At 47.8% G+C, this 15,803-nt stretch overlaps 2 protein-coding genes across 2 annotated transcripts in view; one reads left to right on the top strand and one right to left on the bottom strand.

The window, feature by feature from the left end:
- Nucleotides 1-3,748, top strand: part of TDRD12 (tudor domain containing 12) — an 81,503-nt gene extending 77,755 nt beyond the window's left edge. Inside the window, exon 27 of the mRNA XM_012448451.3 lies at nucleotides 1,728-3,748. Coding sequence (XP_012303874.2) covers nucleotides 1,728-1,878 — 151 coding nt within the window. The 3' untranslated portion in view covers nucleotides 1,879-3,748. The remainder of the gene's footprint in view (nucleotides 1-1,727) is intronic.
- Nucleotides 3,749-10,907: 7,159 nt separating this feature from the next.
- SLC7A9 (solute carrier family 7 member 9) overlaps nucleotides 10,908-15,803 on the bottom strand; it is a 30,470-nt gene continuing 25,574 nt past the window's right edge. The window contains exons 11-12 of the mRNA XM_021666649.2: nucleotides 14,581-14,755; nucleotides 10,908-11,526 (exon numbers count right to left, since the gene is read on the bottom strand). Of these exons, the coding sequence (XP_021522324.1) occupies nucleotides 11,462-11,526; nucleotides 14,581-14,755 (240 nt within the window). The 3' untranslated portion in view covers nucleotides 10,908-11,461. The remainder of the gene's footprint in view (nucleotides 11,527-14,580; nucleotides 14,756-15,803) is intronic.

Here is a 15,803-nt window from a genome sequence, read left to right as displayed (position 1 = left end):
GAGACTGAGGTGGGAAGATTGCTTGAGCCCAGGTTTAGGCTGTAGTGAGCTGTGATTGTGCCACTGCACTCCAGCTTGGGTGACAGCAAGACCTTGTCTCCAAAAAAAAAAAAAAAAAAGCAAAGATGAACACCTTATGGTCTAAAGTTTTTTAGTTTTTTTACCTTAATAAAAATGGGTACCTATGGGATTAGGATACAGGGTAGTTTCCATCCACTTTTAAGAAATAAGAAGAATTTTCCCATACTTTTAAGATGCTCTTTTAGAAAGGAAGAGGTCATTAAAGTTCAGTAGATTTAACCAACACAAGTTTAGTGGCTTATGAGAAGCACTGACTTTGAGCCCCAGCTCTGTGCTAAGGCTCTGCACGGCCCCTTTATAACACTAGGTTTGTGGTTAGGAAGTGAGCTTACCATACCCATGATTGTGAACACAGAGCACACAGCAGTACAGGCACTGCGAGGTTTCACAGGGAGCCTGCTAGGAGAGACCCCATCTCAGACAGCTCCTGGAGAACAGGGGATCCTGACAGGTAGAGAGGGAACTGGCGAGAGTCTCTCGGGCTGTGACCGGCAGATCTGGAAGCCACAGGACTTAGTGGTGGGCAGATGTAGGGGAGCGTGGTGCCTGGGGGACGCTGGTGCAGTGGACGGTGACGGGTGGTTCCCACACACAGCCCTCAGCAGAGGAGGAAAGGCCGAGGTGGGCTGTGCAGGTACTAGCTTTTAAGGTTACTGAAAGTCTAAGCCTAGGGCTCAGAAAAGCAGCTGGGGAAGGCTCTTGGTTTGCTGCTGTTTGAGGAGAGTCAAAGCTTGGTGAGTGTGAGGAGGAAGGAAGAGGATGGGTGACTGCACAGAGCCCAGGGAGGGGCAGTGACTAGGGACACTCGCTGCCTGAATCTGGAAAGTGCCATGCCACTGGCTTGTTCCCGGCCAGAAGATGCGTGTGCCCCTCCTTCTCACAGCTCTGTGTGTGTGTGTGCGTGCTCATTTAGGCTTGAATTGTCTCTTCAAAGATGTACAAAAACCAAGTCACATTGTCACCCATGAGGCAAGGAGCTGGCTGGCTGGGGAGCAGGGGTGAGAGGGAGCTTTTCACGGTACAGCCAAATTTGACTTATTTTAAAATACTGAGCTGCATGAATGTGGTTACCTGTTCAAAGAACCAAAAGAATAACACAATTTAAAAATTTTAAAATAAATAATCTAGCTAGTTATTAAGTAGGATAAAATACGGGGCAGCACGTTGAATTTAGTAGGTTCCATGTGTTTATGTGTGTCTGTCTGTGTGTTTTAGATAGCAGGGTATAGAAGGCAATAATTTCTTTTTTATGCAAAGAATATTTCCAGAAGTAGGCCCAAACTGGTAACAGGGGTGGTCTCTGGGAAGATGGCCCCAGAGACTGGGTAGGGGAGGCGGGAAACTGGCTTGTCACTTCTGTCCTGTTTGAAGCGGGCAGCAGTGAGTGTGGAAGGCAAACTACCCTGGTGAAGAGTGAAGGCCTTCCCTGGTCATGTCAGTCACTGGGCCATGAGCTTGCCCATCACCCTCATCAGAAGGCACAGAGCTGGCAGGCTGCCCAGGGCATCTTAAATGAGCCACAAGCTCTATGTGGGTCTGACTCCCCAGGGCCACAGGCACTTTGCAGTCATTTATTGCCTGCCTTCCTCTCCCACTTGGGGAGTTCCTGTAGAGAGCCAGGTGTTAACCCCGCCTCTCCTGTCTAGGACACCTCCTCCAGCAGAAGATGCTCGCCTGCAGAGCCTCCAGGCCGAGGACCGGGGTGCAGAAGGAGGGGCTGAGTCCAAGACGAGCTCAGAAAACCAGAAGCCTGGTAAGTATTTGCTATTCAAAAGATGGGTAAGTTCAAATTGTTAATGTCTGGAAATTTTCTATTGTTTAGACTTTCCACTTTGAGACGAAATGTAGAAAAGACGACATAAACTGATGTCACCTAACGGTTCTTATTTTTGACAGTTCAGCCTCCAGTGTTTTGTTTTTGTAGTTTGAGGTCTAACATCCGTCCAGTGACGTGCACAGATGTTAAGTGAACAGCTGAGCAGTGTGTGTGTGTGTGTGTGTGTGTGTGTCCCCATCAACCACACCCAGATGGAGCTGTTGAACATTTCCAGGACCCCAGCAGTCTCCTGCCCAGAACCCTCCCCACTGACCATTCTGATTTCTGACCCCATTAGTTTTGCTGAATTGGAAGCACATAGAGTACATTCTTTTATTTGAAATAGAGATGAGGTCTCACTGTGTTGCCCAAGCCGATTTTGAACTCTTGGCCTCAAGTGATCCTCTGCTTCAGCCTCCAAGAGTATTGGGATTATAGGCCTGAGCCACTGTGCCCAGCCTATAGTATATGTTCTTATGGCTTCCTTCAATCAACATTATGTCTGTGAAATTAATCTGCATTATTACAAGTGTTGTCATTTTTTTCTTGATTTTGAGAAGTATTTGCGTATTGCATGGCTCTCTTCAGACTTTACGTCTAGGCTCACTTTTATTGCATGGTGCTTCAGCAAAGAGGAGGAGCTGGCGTTTGAATAGAGTTGGCTGACCTCGGCCGGGATAATCGCACAAACTTAGCAAAGATTTCTGACATGTATGAACTTGGCACTAGTTAGGTGCCATAAAGAATAAAGATAATTAGTCGGGCATGGTGGCGGGCATCTGTAATCCCAGCTACTCAAAAGGCTGAGGTGGGAGGATCAATTGAACCTGAGAGGCAGAGGTTGCAGTGAGCTGAGATCACACCACTGCACTCCAGCCTGGATGACAGAGCGAGACTATGTCTCAAAAAACAAACAAACAGAACTGCTTGGGCACGGTGGCTCACGCCTGTAATCCCAGCACTTTGGGGTGCTGAGTCAGGTGGATCACTTGAGGTCAGGAGTTCAAGACCAGCCTGGCCAACATGTTAGAACCCCATCTCTACTAAAAACACAAAAAAATTAGCTAGGTATGGTGGTACACACCTGTAGTCCCAGCTACTTGGGAGGCTGAGGCAGGAGAATCGCTTGAACCCGAGAGGCGGAGGTTGCAGTGAGCTGAGATCGCACCATTGCACTCTAGCCTGGGCAACAGAATGAGACTCCATCTCAAAAAAATAAAAAAGAAAATAAAAGACAAACGGGACAAAACCCAAGCCCTTGGAGAAGGGGAAGTCAGTGAGGAAGAAGGAGAAGGAAAGGAGAGGTGAGACCATTTGCCGTCACTAGAATTTATCTTCATGTGGCCTTCTAATTTTGGTATTTGTTGTCTTTATGAAATGGGGTTAGGTCGTTGCTCCTTGTCTTGACAAATCTTAGAAAATGCCTAGACGACATATATTGATAAACTCATCCCATAACTAAACAGAGTCCCCAACACTCCAGCGCCGGGACCTCCAGCTTTCCACATCGCAGATGTTCAGTGCTCCCGCTCTGGTCCCTCATTCCACTTCCCAGGAGGGCGGGATAAGATCCTGGGAGGGTAGACCCTGCACGGCTCCGCTCCCTTTGATAAACATCCGAGACAGTGAAACCCACAGATAATGCAGCTGAGGTGCCGAGAGCCCCAGAGGGCAGTTCACTCCCCTACAGATTGATTCCTCATTGAAGATGGAGATTGAGGGAGGAGGTGGCTCTGTGACGGAGGCTTCTTGCCTACTGCCTGTGTGATTCCCATGCATCTCTGGATATGTTTTGGAAATTGTTTCCTACAGAAATTATTCCAGCCATTTCCACAAACAGCTTTTTTTTTTTTGGCGGGGGGAGAGGGGGTGTTGAGACGGAGGTGGGTCATTTGGAAAAATGGGTTTAGATGCATTTTATTGTTGCCGTGGTCCAAACCCAGGTATGTCCTTTCTTCATCACAGTCCCATTTATTGCTCTTGCTGGCAGTGACTGCGGCTGGTGAGGTGAGAGGTGCAGGTGAGGAGAAAGGGTCTTCCAGAGGCAAGTGGTACGTGGGGGACTAGATGTAGCTGTTAAAATGCACATGCACCTTCTCTTCATAAAGATTGCCCCTGGATTCAGCCACAGTGGGGGCAGCTGGTTTAGCTGTGTGGGATCTGCTGGAAAGGGTTTTCTGAAGAGTTCTGGGAAACAGAGAAGTTGCAAGGCCAGCTGGTCAGAGGAACAGGGTCACTGGGACAATTGCCGTTAAGAGGATTTTCCCAGGGCAGTGTTGATTCCACGGTAGCAGACTGGGATCCAGTAGACTGCAGAAGTGGAGCTGAAGCGGGTCTGCACTGCTGCAGGCCCTGCTACCGGCTGATCTGCGCTTTGCATAGAGCCTGGTGGGGCCCAAGGGGGATCAGAGCAGCCAGGTGGGTCTCCCAAACCGTAGCTCTTGGAGGACATGCAATCGTTTAGTGAGCTCTGCTGGGAAGCTCCAGCTATTAAATGTCCACTGCAGCCACCAGGCACTCGGCCGCCTTCGTGGAAGAGCCACTCTAACGGGGAACTCCCCAGCTCTGTGTCTCAGCTGCAAGAGACTTGTCTCCGGGATCCTGTTCAGGTTCAAGCAGTTGAAAGAAAATGCCACGCACTTTCTTCATGGTTCATCTTGCCTCGGCTTCCCAGAGAGTTTCTGTTTTTGGATACTCACTGTCTCCCTGTGGCTAGAAAAGTGTGATGTGTCCATTGTGTCACCACGAGCTGGTGAGTGGGCAAGGCCTGAGCTTCAGAGGTCCATCACGGTTAGGATGGCGTTTCCTCCGCAGCTTCTGCTGGCTCTGCCGCAGGTGGCTGGTCTCAGGTGGCCTCCTCTGCAGACACACCACCCAGACGTCACTGTGCCAGGCAGGGCTTCTGGAGGACCTGGGCGTGGGATGGTTTGTGTTGCATGTGGTGCGGCTCATGGCTTCCCAGCTGTAGCTATGCTCTATGCAAGCAAAACACCACCTCTAAACTCCCTCTGCCAAAGGGGAAGTTACATGCCAGACCTGGGTCTGAGCTACCTGCCTTTTGTTCCCAAGCAGACAGCTGTCCCTTCACAGCTCTGGGTCGTAGCCCTGTGTCCTGTATGCCTCCTGTCACATGTCACTTTATCTTGTGTAAAATGTAGCTTTCCTGAGCTCCAGGGGACGTGTGATTGGGTTTGTCCCGCCCCTCTGCCGCCCTTTCTCCCTCTGGCTTGCTCTCCCCTTTAGACACTGATGTTCACGAAGCCCCTTTGGGAAAGCAGTGGCTACAGCACTCCTGTGATTTGTGTGTTTCCCGGGGCGCATCCTTAACCGTGGATAAATCAACCTCGAGTCGGCTGAGATTCCCTCAGTCACTTTTTGGTTTATGACTCCGAGGAGGAATCTGGCTGCTTGCTCCCAGAAGCAGTCTCTTGTTCTTGTTCACGTTCGGTGGCAGGGCTGCCTCCTTCACACCCCAGCCTCACGCCTCTGTTTTTAGGATCAGTCCCAGCTTCTGTGATCAGGCCAGGCCACCCTGGATTCCTCTGCTTGCCTCCCCTCAGAAGGACTTGGGGATTGTGTTCTCGAAGGTTCTTGATGTCACTGGGTCAGTGCACTTGTTTCCTGAGGCCACTCGATGGCAGGCGGGAGGTGACACCAAGGATGGCGTTTTCTCAGCGGGAGTCTGTTTGCCATTGTATTCTATACCATGAATAAACCACAGATGGTGGATCTGTTTCCCATCTCAGCCTACTGTGATTCCAGCAGCTGTGAACATTTTTGCTCCGGTGTTTGAAAGGAAGCCTCACCTCTTGAAGATTGAGAGGTTTACATTATGTTGTTTGAGGACATGTCGTGTCCGGCACTGGCTCCTAGTGCGTGCTGGCCGCTGTCCTTGAAGTCGTCCTTAGGGCGTCCTGGCAGGTCAAGACAGCCCCAGAGAAGCCTGCACGTTTGTATCCAAGGCCAGCCACTGCAATGAGGTTCTTTTTCAAATTAGTGCCTTTACTTCCTGGTCATTTAATTTTAATACTCATCAAAGGCTGTTTTTATTTTAAAATAAAATTGTAGGCCAGGTGCAGTGGCTTAAGCCTGTAATCCCAACACTTTGGGAGGCCAAGGCAGGTGGATCACCTGAGGTTAGGAGTTCAAGACCAGCCTGACCAACATGGTAAAACCCATCCCTACTAAAAATACAACATTAGCCGAGTGTGGTGGCACATGCTCGTAATCCCAGCTACTTGGGAGGCTGAGGCAAGAGAGTTGCTTGAACTTGGGAGGTGGAGGTTGCGGTGAGCCAAGATCGTGCCATTGCACTCTAGCCTGGGCAACAAGAGCAAAACTCTACCTTAAACATAAACATTTTAAATTTTGTTTTCCTATGTGATGGTTTTAATTTTTTTCTAACTGTTCTTTGCAGTTAGATACTAGGGTTACTATACAATTTACACTCTTATGTGGTTCCTGATCTAGAAGTTGCATAAGGTGCAAAAAAGCGTATATATGTGTGTACATGATGGAGTTACATATAAATAACCTGTAGGACAATCTGACTTTGGTTTTGTGCAGAAATTTCATCTGGAAACACTGAAGGTGCCTCCGTTAGCAGGACTGCACAGCCACCTCTGAAAAGGTAGGTCCGCTCGGCGTGGAGGAGTTGGCTTCCCTACCCAGTAAATAAGACTGATGAATATACAAGTTCTTTCTCTCTCCTTCTAGCTTCCACCCACAAGTAAAATGGTTCCAAAAAGAAGATGTCATCATCTTAAAGATAAGAATAAGGAATGCGAAGGACTACAAGTGTCAGTATTTAAGAGATAGAGTCGTTTTCAGGTAGGTTTATGTATAGTCATATAAAGTAGAATAGAAATAATTTCTAGCAAGCCGGGCGCGGTGGCTCAAGCCTGTAATCCCAGCACTTTGGGAGGCCGAGGCGGGTGGATCACGAGGTCAAGAGATCGAGACCATCCTGGTCAACATGGTGAAACCCCGTCTCTACTAATAGAAAAAAATTAGCTGGGCATGGTGGCACGTGCCTGTAATCCCAGCTACTCAGGAGACTGAGGGAGGAGAATTGCCTGAACCCAGGAGGCGGAGGTTGCAGTGAGCCGAGATCGCGCCATTGCACTCCAGCCTGGGTAACAAGAGCGAAACTCCGTCTCAAAAAAAAAAAAAAAAAAAAAAAAAAAGAAATAATTTCTAGCATTTTAAAAGGCTGACTTTATTTCTTTTTATAACCCAGTGCTTGGGTGGGAGACAAGTTTTACCTGGCTGATCTGGAACTGCAGGGCAACATAAGGGAAGATGACTGCACATGCGTGATTAGAAACGATGAACCTCTAATCACTCTGGCCAAAGAGAGCAGGGAAGCGTGGTGTCACCTGCTCAGACATAGGGTGAGTGGGGATGCGCTGCAGCGGCCGGTCTTCCCTGCACGTGTCAGTCACCCACTCACTGTTAGCCGTTCTCTTGAACAGAACCCCAACGTGGCTTTTGATTTTGATCACTGGGAAGACTCTGAAGAGGAGAGCCACTTCCCCAAGGGTAAGGCGTGGAGCACCCACTCTCCGTGGGGTTGTAGGTCCTGAGGGCAGTGAGGGACACGGTCACCCACGTAGGGATTCAGCGTTGGTGGAAATGGGCCTTTCATGTCAAGAAAGATAAATTCGTTTTCTCTTTCTCGATCTTGGTGCTAAATGTTCTGGTTTGAGTATTTATCAACCCTTGGTTATAAACATACCTTTTAATAACACATTACAGTATTCTTCCTAGAAGAATAATTTGTAAGCAGACAAATTTTACCTGCTCCTTTCTTACCTAAAATAATAAAAATATACAATAAGATATGGAAAGATGGAACCCAAGGCATTCTTTTCTGCATTGACCCAAATAATGGGGGGAAATAAAAGATCTGATGATCAGTCTGCACTTATTTGTTGTATCTTACTCCTTTAGAAGTGAATTGTAAAAACCTGCCATACACAGCGGCAGAGGAAGTTGAAGACAGTAGCAGCACCTCTGAGGATGACGACAGTGAGAGTGAATGAGAAGGTGAATGGCGTCCTCAAGAGCAGCTGGAAGATGCTGAACAAAAGTTGGTATTGCCACATGACTGCAAGTTAAGAACACAATCAGTCATAGCGAAATCTTTCTTTTTTTTTTTTTTGAGACAGTCTCGCTCTGTTGCCCAGGCTGGAGTGCAGTGGCACAATCTCGCTCACTGCAACCTCCGCCTCCCGAGTTCAATCAGTTCTCCTGTCTCAGCCTCCTGAGTAGCTGGGACTACAGGCGTCCACCACCACACCCAGCTAATTTTTGTATTTTTAGTAGAGATGGGGTTTCACCATATTGGTCAGGCTGGTCTCGAACTCCTGACCTCAGGTGATCCGCCTGCCTTGGCCTCCCAGAGTGCTGGGATTACAGGTGTGAGCCACTACGCCTGGCCAGCCAAATCTTTCTTTACCTCAAGGATAAATGATTACTGTCAGCCTGTGATGCTGGACTTTGTAACGGTGAGAAATTCTTTGTTGACTTAAAAATAGGCTGATGACAAGACCGTCAAAGGAGGGTGGACACAGAGAAATGGCAGGTGTGGACTGACCCCTTTGGCTTGTCTGTCCTGCCCGGCACCTCTCGCCGCTCACCCTGGCAGAACAGATGCGCATCTGGTTGATGAAATGTGCTGTCTAGAGTCAGTCCATCCATTTTTTTGTTCACCTAAACCTCTGTTTGATACATTGCTACAGACCTGATCTTACGCATATAAATTGAGGTCTCCAGTGTACGCACTTATGCTCAGCCACTGTTGAACCAGCCCTTCCAGCCATGAGCTAGTGGGACTGAACATACCTGTCTTACCTGCACTGATAGTGTCAGTGTCCTTGGACAGTGCTAGCTCCTCAGAGTAAGCTGACTTCTGACGAAGAGATAGTCAAAGGATAGGAATCAGATTGCTCAGTAAGACCCAGGGCTTTCCGGGGTGAAGCTGCTGGTTCTAAACAATCCCCTGGACCTGCAGAGTCCTGAGCAAATGGCACAAAGGTTGCTGTTTAGCGGAAACTTACAAGGGCCTGTGTGGTGCCTGGAGGTGACCTTTGAACACCTACATGCCATGAGCCCTGCAGACATTTGCGGCCCCATCCTTATGTGGCTGCAGCACCTGGGGTCACCAGGTTTGGAGGAGGAGTGTATGAGGTCATGGCCATGCCCAGAGGCTGGTTTTTCATGCTTTGGGTTTCTTTGTTCAGTAGAAAGGTGACCTATTGAGAAATTGAGAGTCCTGTGTGTTCAGTATCCATTTGTCAGCTTTTCCTCGGAGTGGAAAAGAATTGGGATAGAACATGAGTGTTGTGTGATGGCCCCAGAGCTTTATTTTTTTGCATCAGAAAGTGCCAGGCTTATGTATGTCCCAGGTAGAAGCCAAAGCTTGAACTAGAGGCGAACTTTGTCATCCAGGCTGTCCTGTGAGCAGGTGTGGATCACACTCTGGCTCAGTTTCCTATCTGTAAAATGAGACATCCCCTCATTGTGTGGCCTGGCCTTGTCTCGGGGAGCACCCACCGAGTGCTGCTGGGTTGGGCCTTGCCCTCCCCCAGGGAGGACGTGCTGTGCAGCCAAGACAGCTGCCGGGAGTGTGCCCAGGTCACTGCTGGGACCCTTGCAGGTGACTGGCAGGTATCAAATGGCCCATGAAATAAGATAATTTTCCTTGTTCGTAAATTGGGCAGGCTCTTGGGAAGTAGAAAGTTCTGGTGTCTTTGCCGGCAAAGGTTTTGACTGTGGAGCACTTCTGACGCCCATATCAGTATCGGCTTCTCTGCATGCAGCTGCTGCCCCTCTCGGAGGTCTGTGGGCGGCCATCCTGTGGCTCCCTGTGCACACCGGCTGCCTGCTGTTCACGCCCAGGTGTGCCGAGTCTCTTCTGTACAGCATAGCAAATGGTAATAGCTAGTAATGGAGCTGCACAAACGTGTTTCCTGTGCAGGGAGGAAAATCCGTTTCTTTCTTCAGACATTCAAATGTTCTAATATCTGAATCTCTAAATAACATTTTGTGGGACATAGGATGCTATGTGAACTATTAGCAAATAATTGGTTTTCTGCACTGCTATGAATATGTCTGATTTCAAGTTTTGGGCAAATAACTAAAATGCTTGGTGAAAGTGCCTTTGTCTCTAGCTTCTAAAATCGCTGATACTTAGTTGTGGTATGGATGTCTTTTGCAGTATATCGGCAATAAAATTTCAGTGTTTTCACAGAAATGTTGCTTTTTACATTTTTTAAACAATATTTTCCCTGAATGCTAAAATAAAATAAAACTTTATTAACCACACTTTCTGGTTGGACTAAAATGCCCGTAAAGGCTGCTGGGGAGCCAGTGATGCTGACCGGCGATGCAGGGGACCCTTGTGATGAGCACGCCAGCTGCGGAGGGTTCTGGATAGAAGCTCAGCTCTTGATACTCATCCTGGCAGATACGTGCCATGCACATCACAGGGTCAGTATGGGATGCCGGTACTTTTGGGTTGGGGGAGAGTGGGTGATAAACATTTGTACTTCAATATTTTTATGTATTTATTTACTTTTTGAGTTGGGGTCTCACTCTGTCATGCAGGCTGGAGTGCAGTGGCATGATAATGGCACACTACACCCTAGACTTCCCAGGCTCAGGTGATCCTTTCACCTCAGCCTCTTGAATAGCGGTGACTACAGGCGTGCACCACCATGCCTGGCTAATTTCTGTGTAGTTTTCTGTAGAGACGTGATTTTGCCATGTTTCTCAGGCTGGTCTTGAACTCCTGGACTCAAGCGATCCATCTGCCTTGGCCTCCCAAAGTGCTGAGATTACAGGCGTGAACCACTGCACCTGGCCAGTAATTTACTATTATTTTTAAAATCTGTATCAAAGCAAAAATGTCATCCATTTTATTGACATTGAGTTTAAAGAACACCCTTCAGGCCGGGCGCAGTGGCTCACGCCTATAATCCCAGCACTTTGGGAGGCCAAGGCGGGTGGATCACGAGGTCAAGAGATCGAGACCATCCTGGTCAACAAGGTGAAACCCCGTCCTACTAAAAAATACAAAAATTAGCTGGGCATGGTGGCGCGTGCCTGTAATCCCAGCTACTCAGGAGGCTGAGGCAGGAGAATTGCCTGCCCAGGAGGCGGAGGTTGCAGTGAGCCGAGATCACGCCATTGCACTCCAGCCTGGGTAACGAGTAAAAACTCCGTCTCAAAAAAAAAAAAAAACAACAAAACAAGAACACCCTTCAAGTGTGATGTGCCCTTTGTTAAACAGTTGCCACTGTAACAGTAGCTTTTATGCGGCCCTTCCCTAAGCTTCTGCCTTCTGTTAGGTGACATCTCACCTGACAACAACTTTAGCAAACGCTTGTCACTCCTCCCCTCTGGAACCCCCACCCAGAGAACTAAGAATATCTAAAAGTAACAATATTATAAACATCTGAGTACATTTTATTCATAAGAAAAAAATCAAGAAGAAATAACCACAAATTTTGCTTAAGAAAATAAATTCAGCTTTGACTTAGCTACAAGAGATGGAGCTTGTTACTCAGGTCCTTCCTCCGGTGGGACCACTTCCATTAGCATCTGAAGGTGCATGGTAATCGGCTCTGAAATAAGAGTCAAAAATGAGTGCAATTAGAAGACCGGAATTCAAAAGCTTCACGGGGGTTGTGGATGAGGGTGACATTGTTCTCAGTCTTTGGTGACCTGTCACCTAGACCCTGCGCTTAGGGGATGGCCGGTGTTTAGAGCTGACCAGAACCATCCTTCGTTGCCACACTGGTGCTTTGGAGATAAGTTACTTCCTCTTAAAGAATTAGGAATTTTATTGCCACCAAACAACTTACACTCTAGGAAAAATTTAAATGACTCCATTATGTGTATACATTTACTACCACAGACCAAGAGTTGGCTATTTAGTCTGAAGTCACTAAGACTGCATTTTGTTTAAAATACAGATTTCTTGGTTAAATATTCTAGAGCTGAGAAATAAGACATATTTTGTACCATTAGGCTACAAGTTATCCTGGGTAGATTCTGTTAGTATAATCAAATCCAAGTTCAGCAGCATGGGGGAAATGGCTGTTTTCTTTATAAGAATAGATTTTTCTTTCTATAGAAGTGTGCCTGCAACCTCCCTCCTTCTCAGCTGAGGGTTTGGATCAGAGTAAGGAGGTAGGGGGTAGGCCCAGTGCGGTGGCTCACCCCTGTAATCCCAGCACTTTCTGAGGCTGAAGCAGGAGGATTGTCTGAGCTCAGGAGTTCGAGACCCACCTGGGCAACATAGCGAGACCCTATCATCTCATACATACATACATACATACATAAATGTATTTTTAAAAAGAGGTGGGGTTTGTAGGGAGCTATTTCAGGAAAGGAAAATTCCTGGTGGAATAACATAACCATATCTTGCTTTTGTTTCCACTTTGTTGATCAACATGAAATCAATTCTCTCCCTTGGTTACAGCACCACTGTCAGGTAAGCAATGGTCCTGGGGTTCACAGAGGAGGTCATGGAGGTGGGGAGAGGATCTGGCACGCACCCAGCCTGAAGAAAGGCACTAGAACGTCCCTGTGAGCAGGGTCCAGAGGCCCTGGCAGCTTTCCTGCCTTCTGGTTGGGTTTCACACTTTCCTGGCTTGTGTATTCTCCCAAAATTGCAGGAATAGAAATAAAAACCTCCTAGGAGTGTCTGGAGGGGTGACTGCTTACACTTTCCAGTTCAGACAAGCTGAACAGGAGAAAGAGGCAGGCTTTCTTTTTTTTTTTTTGAGATGCAGTCTCGCACTGTTGCCCAGGCTGGAGTGCAGTGGCTCAATCTTGGCTCACTGCAACGTCTGCCTTCCGGGATCTCTGCTCACTGCAACCTCCGCCTCCCGGGTTTAAGTGATTCTCCTGCCTCAGCCTCCCGACTAGCTGGGATTATAGGTGCCCACCACCACGCCCAGATAATTTTTTATATTTTTAGTAGAGACAGGGTTTCACCATGTTGGCCAGGCTCTTGATCACATTCACTTAATAAATCTTAAGTGGCTGTTTCCGGCTGCCACAGCCAGAATTAAATTGTGCACAGCCCAATTCCTGTCCTCAAGGAGCTCCTGGGAGAGGAACAGGAAGACCAGGAAACGGATCACCTCACAGCCCCGTGAGGATGCCCAGGAAGTCTTAAAAACTTTTAAAAATGGGTTTTTCTGCAGTTGAATCTGCACTGTATAGGATAAAAACTGTGAATATAGGACAGACTTTTTTTTAAAGGTGTAATTCAGTCTCTCTTGATGTACTCTGACACAAGTGCTTTCTTTTCAGAAGCAAAAGTGGCTACTGTAGCCAAACTTTTAAACAATTGTCCTAAAACTGATGAGGGTCAGGACTGCTAAACAATGAGCCCGTGCCTTTGGCATTAGAAGGCTTGGACCCCGGCCCAGTTCCCCAGGGCAAGTCCATGGCTTTTTGAGTGTCTTTGTGATGCTGCCAGGCCTCTTAGATGACGTCTGCATATCAGGCAAAGGAGAATGGTGTTTCAGAAGGAGGCGCATGATAGTGGGAATATGCCTAACGCTACTGAACCTTGCACTAAAAAGGAGCTGAGATAGCAACATTTATGTTGTGTGTTCTTTGCAATTAAAAAGAAAATGGGACCAGGTGTGGTGGCTCATGTCTGTAATCCCTGCACTTTGGGAGGCTCAGGCGGGTGCATCAACCTGAGGTCAGGAGTTCGAGACCAGCTTGGCCAACATGATGAAACCCCAACTCTACTAAAAATAATTAAAAAAAAGTTGAGTGTGGTGGCAGGCACCTATAATCACAGCTACTTAGGAGGCTGAGGCAGGAGAATCACTTGAACCCGGGAGGCAGAGGTTGCAGTAAGCTGAGACTGCGCCACTGGACTCCAGCCTGGGCAACAAGAGCAAACTTCCATCTGAAAACAAAAAAAACACAAAATGGGCTGGGCGAAGTGGTTCACATAATCCCAGCACTTTGGGAGGCCGAGGCGGGCAGATCACTTGAGGTCAGGAGTTCAAGACCAGCCTGGCCAACATGGCGAAACCTCATCTCTACTAATACAAAAATTAGCCCGGTATGGGGGCAGGCACCTGTAATCCCAGCTACTTGGGAGGCTGAGGCCAGAGAATCCCTTGAACCCAGGAGGCAGAGGTTGCAGTGAGCTGAAACTGTGCTACTGCATTCCAGCCTGGGCAACAGAGTGAGACTGTGTCTCAAAAAAAAAAAGGTGCAGTGGCTCAGGCCGGTGGTAGTCCCAGCACTTTGGAAAGCCAAGTTGGGAGGATCATTTAAGTCCAGGACTTTGAGACCAGTCTGGGCAACCTAGTGAGACCCGGTCTCTACAAAAAATTAAAAAAATAGCCAGGTGTGGTAGTGCATGCCTGTGGTCCCAGCTACTTGAGAGGCCCAGGTGAGAGGATGGCTTGAGCTTGGGAGTTCAAGGCTGCAGTGAGCTATGACCATGCCACTGGCACTCGAACCTGGGCGACAGGGCAAGACTGTGTCCCGCCCCCCAAGAAAAACCAGAAAATGCTGCTTTCCCTCCCTACTTATTACAGGTGAGACACTGTGACAGAGGTCTTGGAGTCAGGACAGGTGAGGACGCCATGCCTGCCTGCACCTCACAGAAGCCAAGCAGCCCTTCTGTTGGTACTTACTTGAGATTTTCTGAGCCCATCCAAACTTGTAGTAGACAAACAGGAAGTAAAATATAAGGCCACTCAATATAAACAGCATACAGTAGAGGTACTCCCACTCGGGCTTGCTGATGATCGGAGCCAGAACCAAAAACACGGAGATGAGCGTCACCAAGACGGGGATGACTATGGGCACCTGGAGGCAAAAAACAGGTCACGCTGTGGCCATGGGCACTCATTTTCTTTTGAAATTTTCCACTTAACTGATATAAAGAGAGTATGATGAACTCCATGCACCCCTCCTATAATTTCAATAATTTTAATGTAATTTTGCCAAGCTTATTTCATCTACTCCACCTTTTAAAAATTTCTTTAAAAGAAATTTTGGGGTCGGGCATAGTGGCTCACACCTGTAATCTCTCAGCACTTTGGGAGGCCAAGGCAGGCAGATCACTTGAAGTCAGGACTTCGAGACCAGCCTGGCCAACATGGTGAAGCTATCCCTACCAAAAACACAAAAATTAGCCAGATGTGGTGGTGCTCACCTGCAATCCCAGCCACTCGAGAGGCTGAGGCAGGAGAATTGCTTGAACCTGGGAGGCAGAGGTTGCAGTGAGCTGAAATCACACCACTGCACTCCAGCCTGGCCGACAGAGTAAGACTCTGTCTTTCTTTAAAAAAGTTTAAAATCACTTTTTTTTTTTTAGTTTATTTCTGTCTACCACCTTTCTTTTCCCTAAAATATAAGGAAAATATCAGACATCATGTGATTCTACCTGTACAATATCCAGTATGCATCTCTACCTGATGAGGACTTTCTATTCTTAACATGCTTACCACCCCCTCTCCTTTTTTCTCTTGTCGCCAGTTTGTGGACAGATTGGATGATTCCTCTATGCAGTGTTCAGTGGGAGCTTTCCCTGGTTGCCTCCTCCTGTTGCCATTTAACTTGCTCCTCCATCTCCCGTATTTCCTACAAACTGTTAGATTTAGGGGCAAAAATGCTTCACCATCGGAGCAGTGCCCTTCCTTCCGTGACACACCACGAGGCATGTGATGTTTAACTGTCCCACCTTTGAACTGCTGCGGTTGACAGCAGGCTCAGGGCAGGAGGAGCCGTGTAACCCCACCGTTATACATTTCTCCATCAATTTTTCATGGTTTTAGAGTGAAACTAAAGATCAACTGTTGAGACACGGTGGCTCACACCTGTAATCCCAGCACTTTGGGAGGCCAATGCAGGA

Source organism: Aotus nancymaae, unplaced genomic scaffold (genome assembly GCF_030222135.1).
Source record: "Aotus nancymaae isolate 86718 unplaced genomic scaffold, 86718_ANA_hifiasm-v0.15.2.pri h1tg000028l, whole genome shotgun sequence".
NCBI classification, from domain to species: domain Eukaryota; kingdom Metazoa; phylum Chordata; class Mammalia; order Primates; family Aotidae; genus Aotus; species Aotus nancymaae.
The sequence above is the reverse complement of the archived record's forward strand: the minus strand, read 5'-3'. Positions and strand labels throughout refer to the sequence as shown.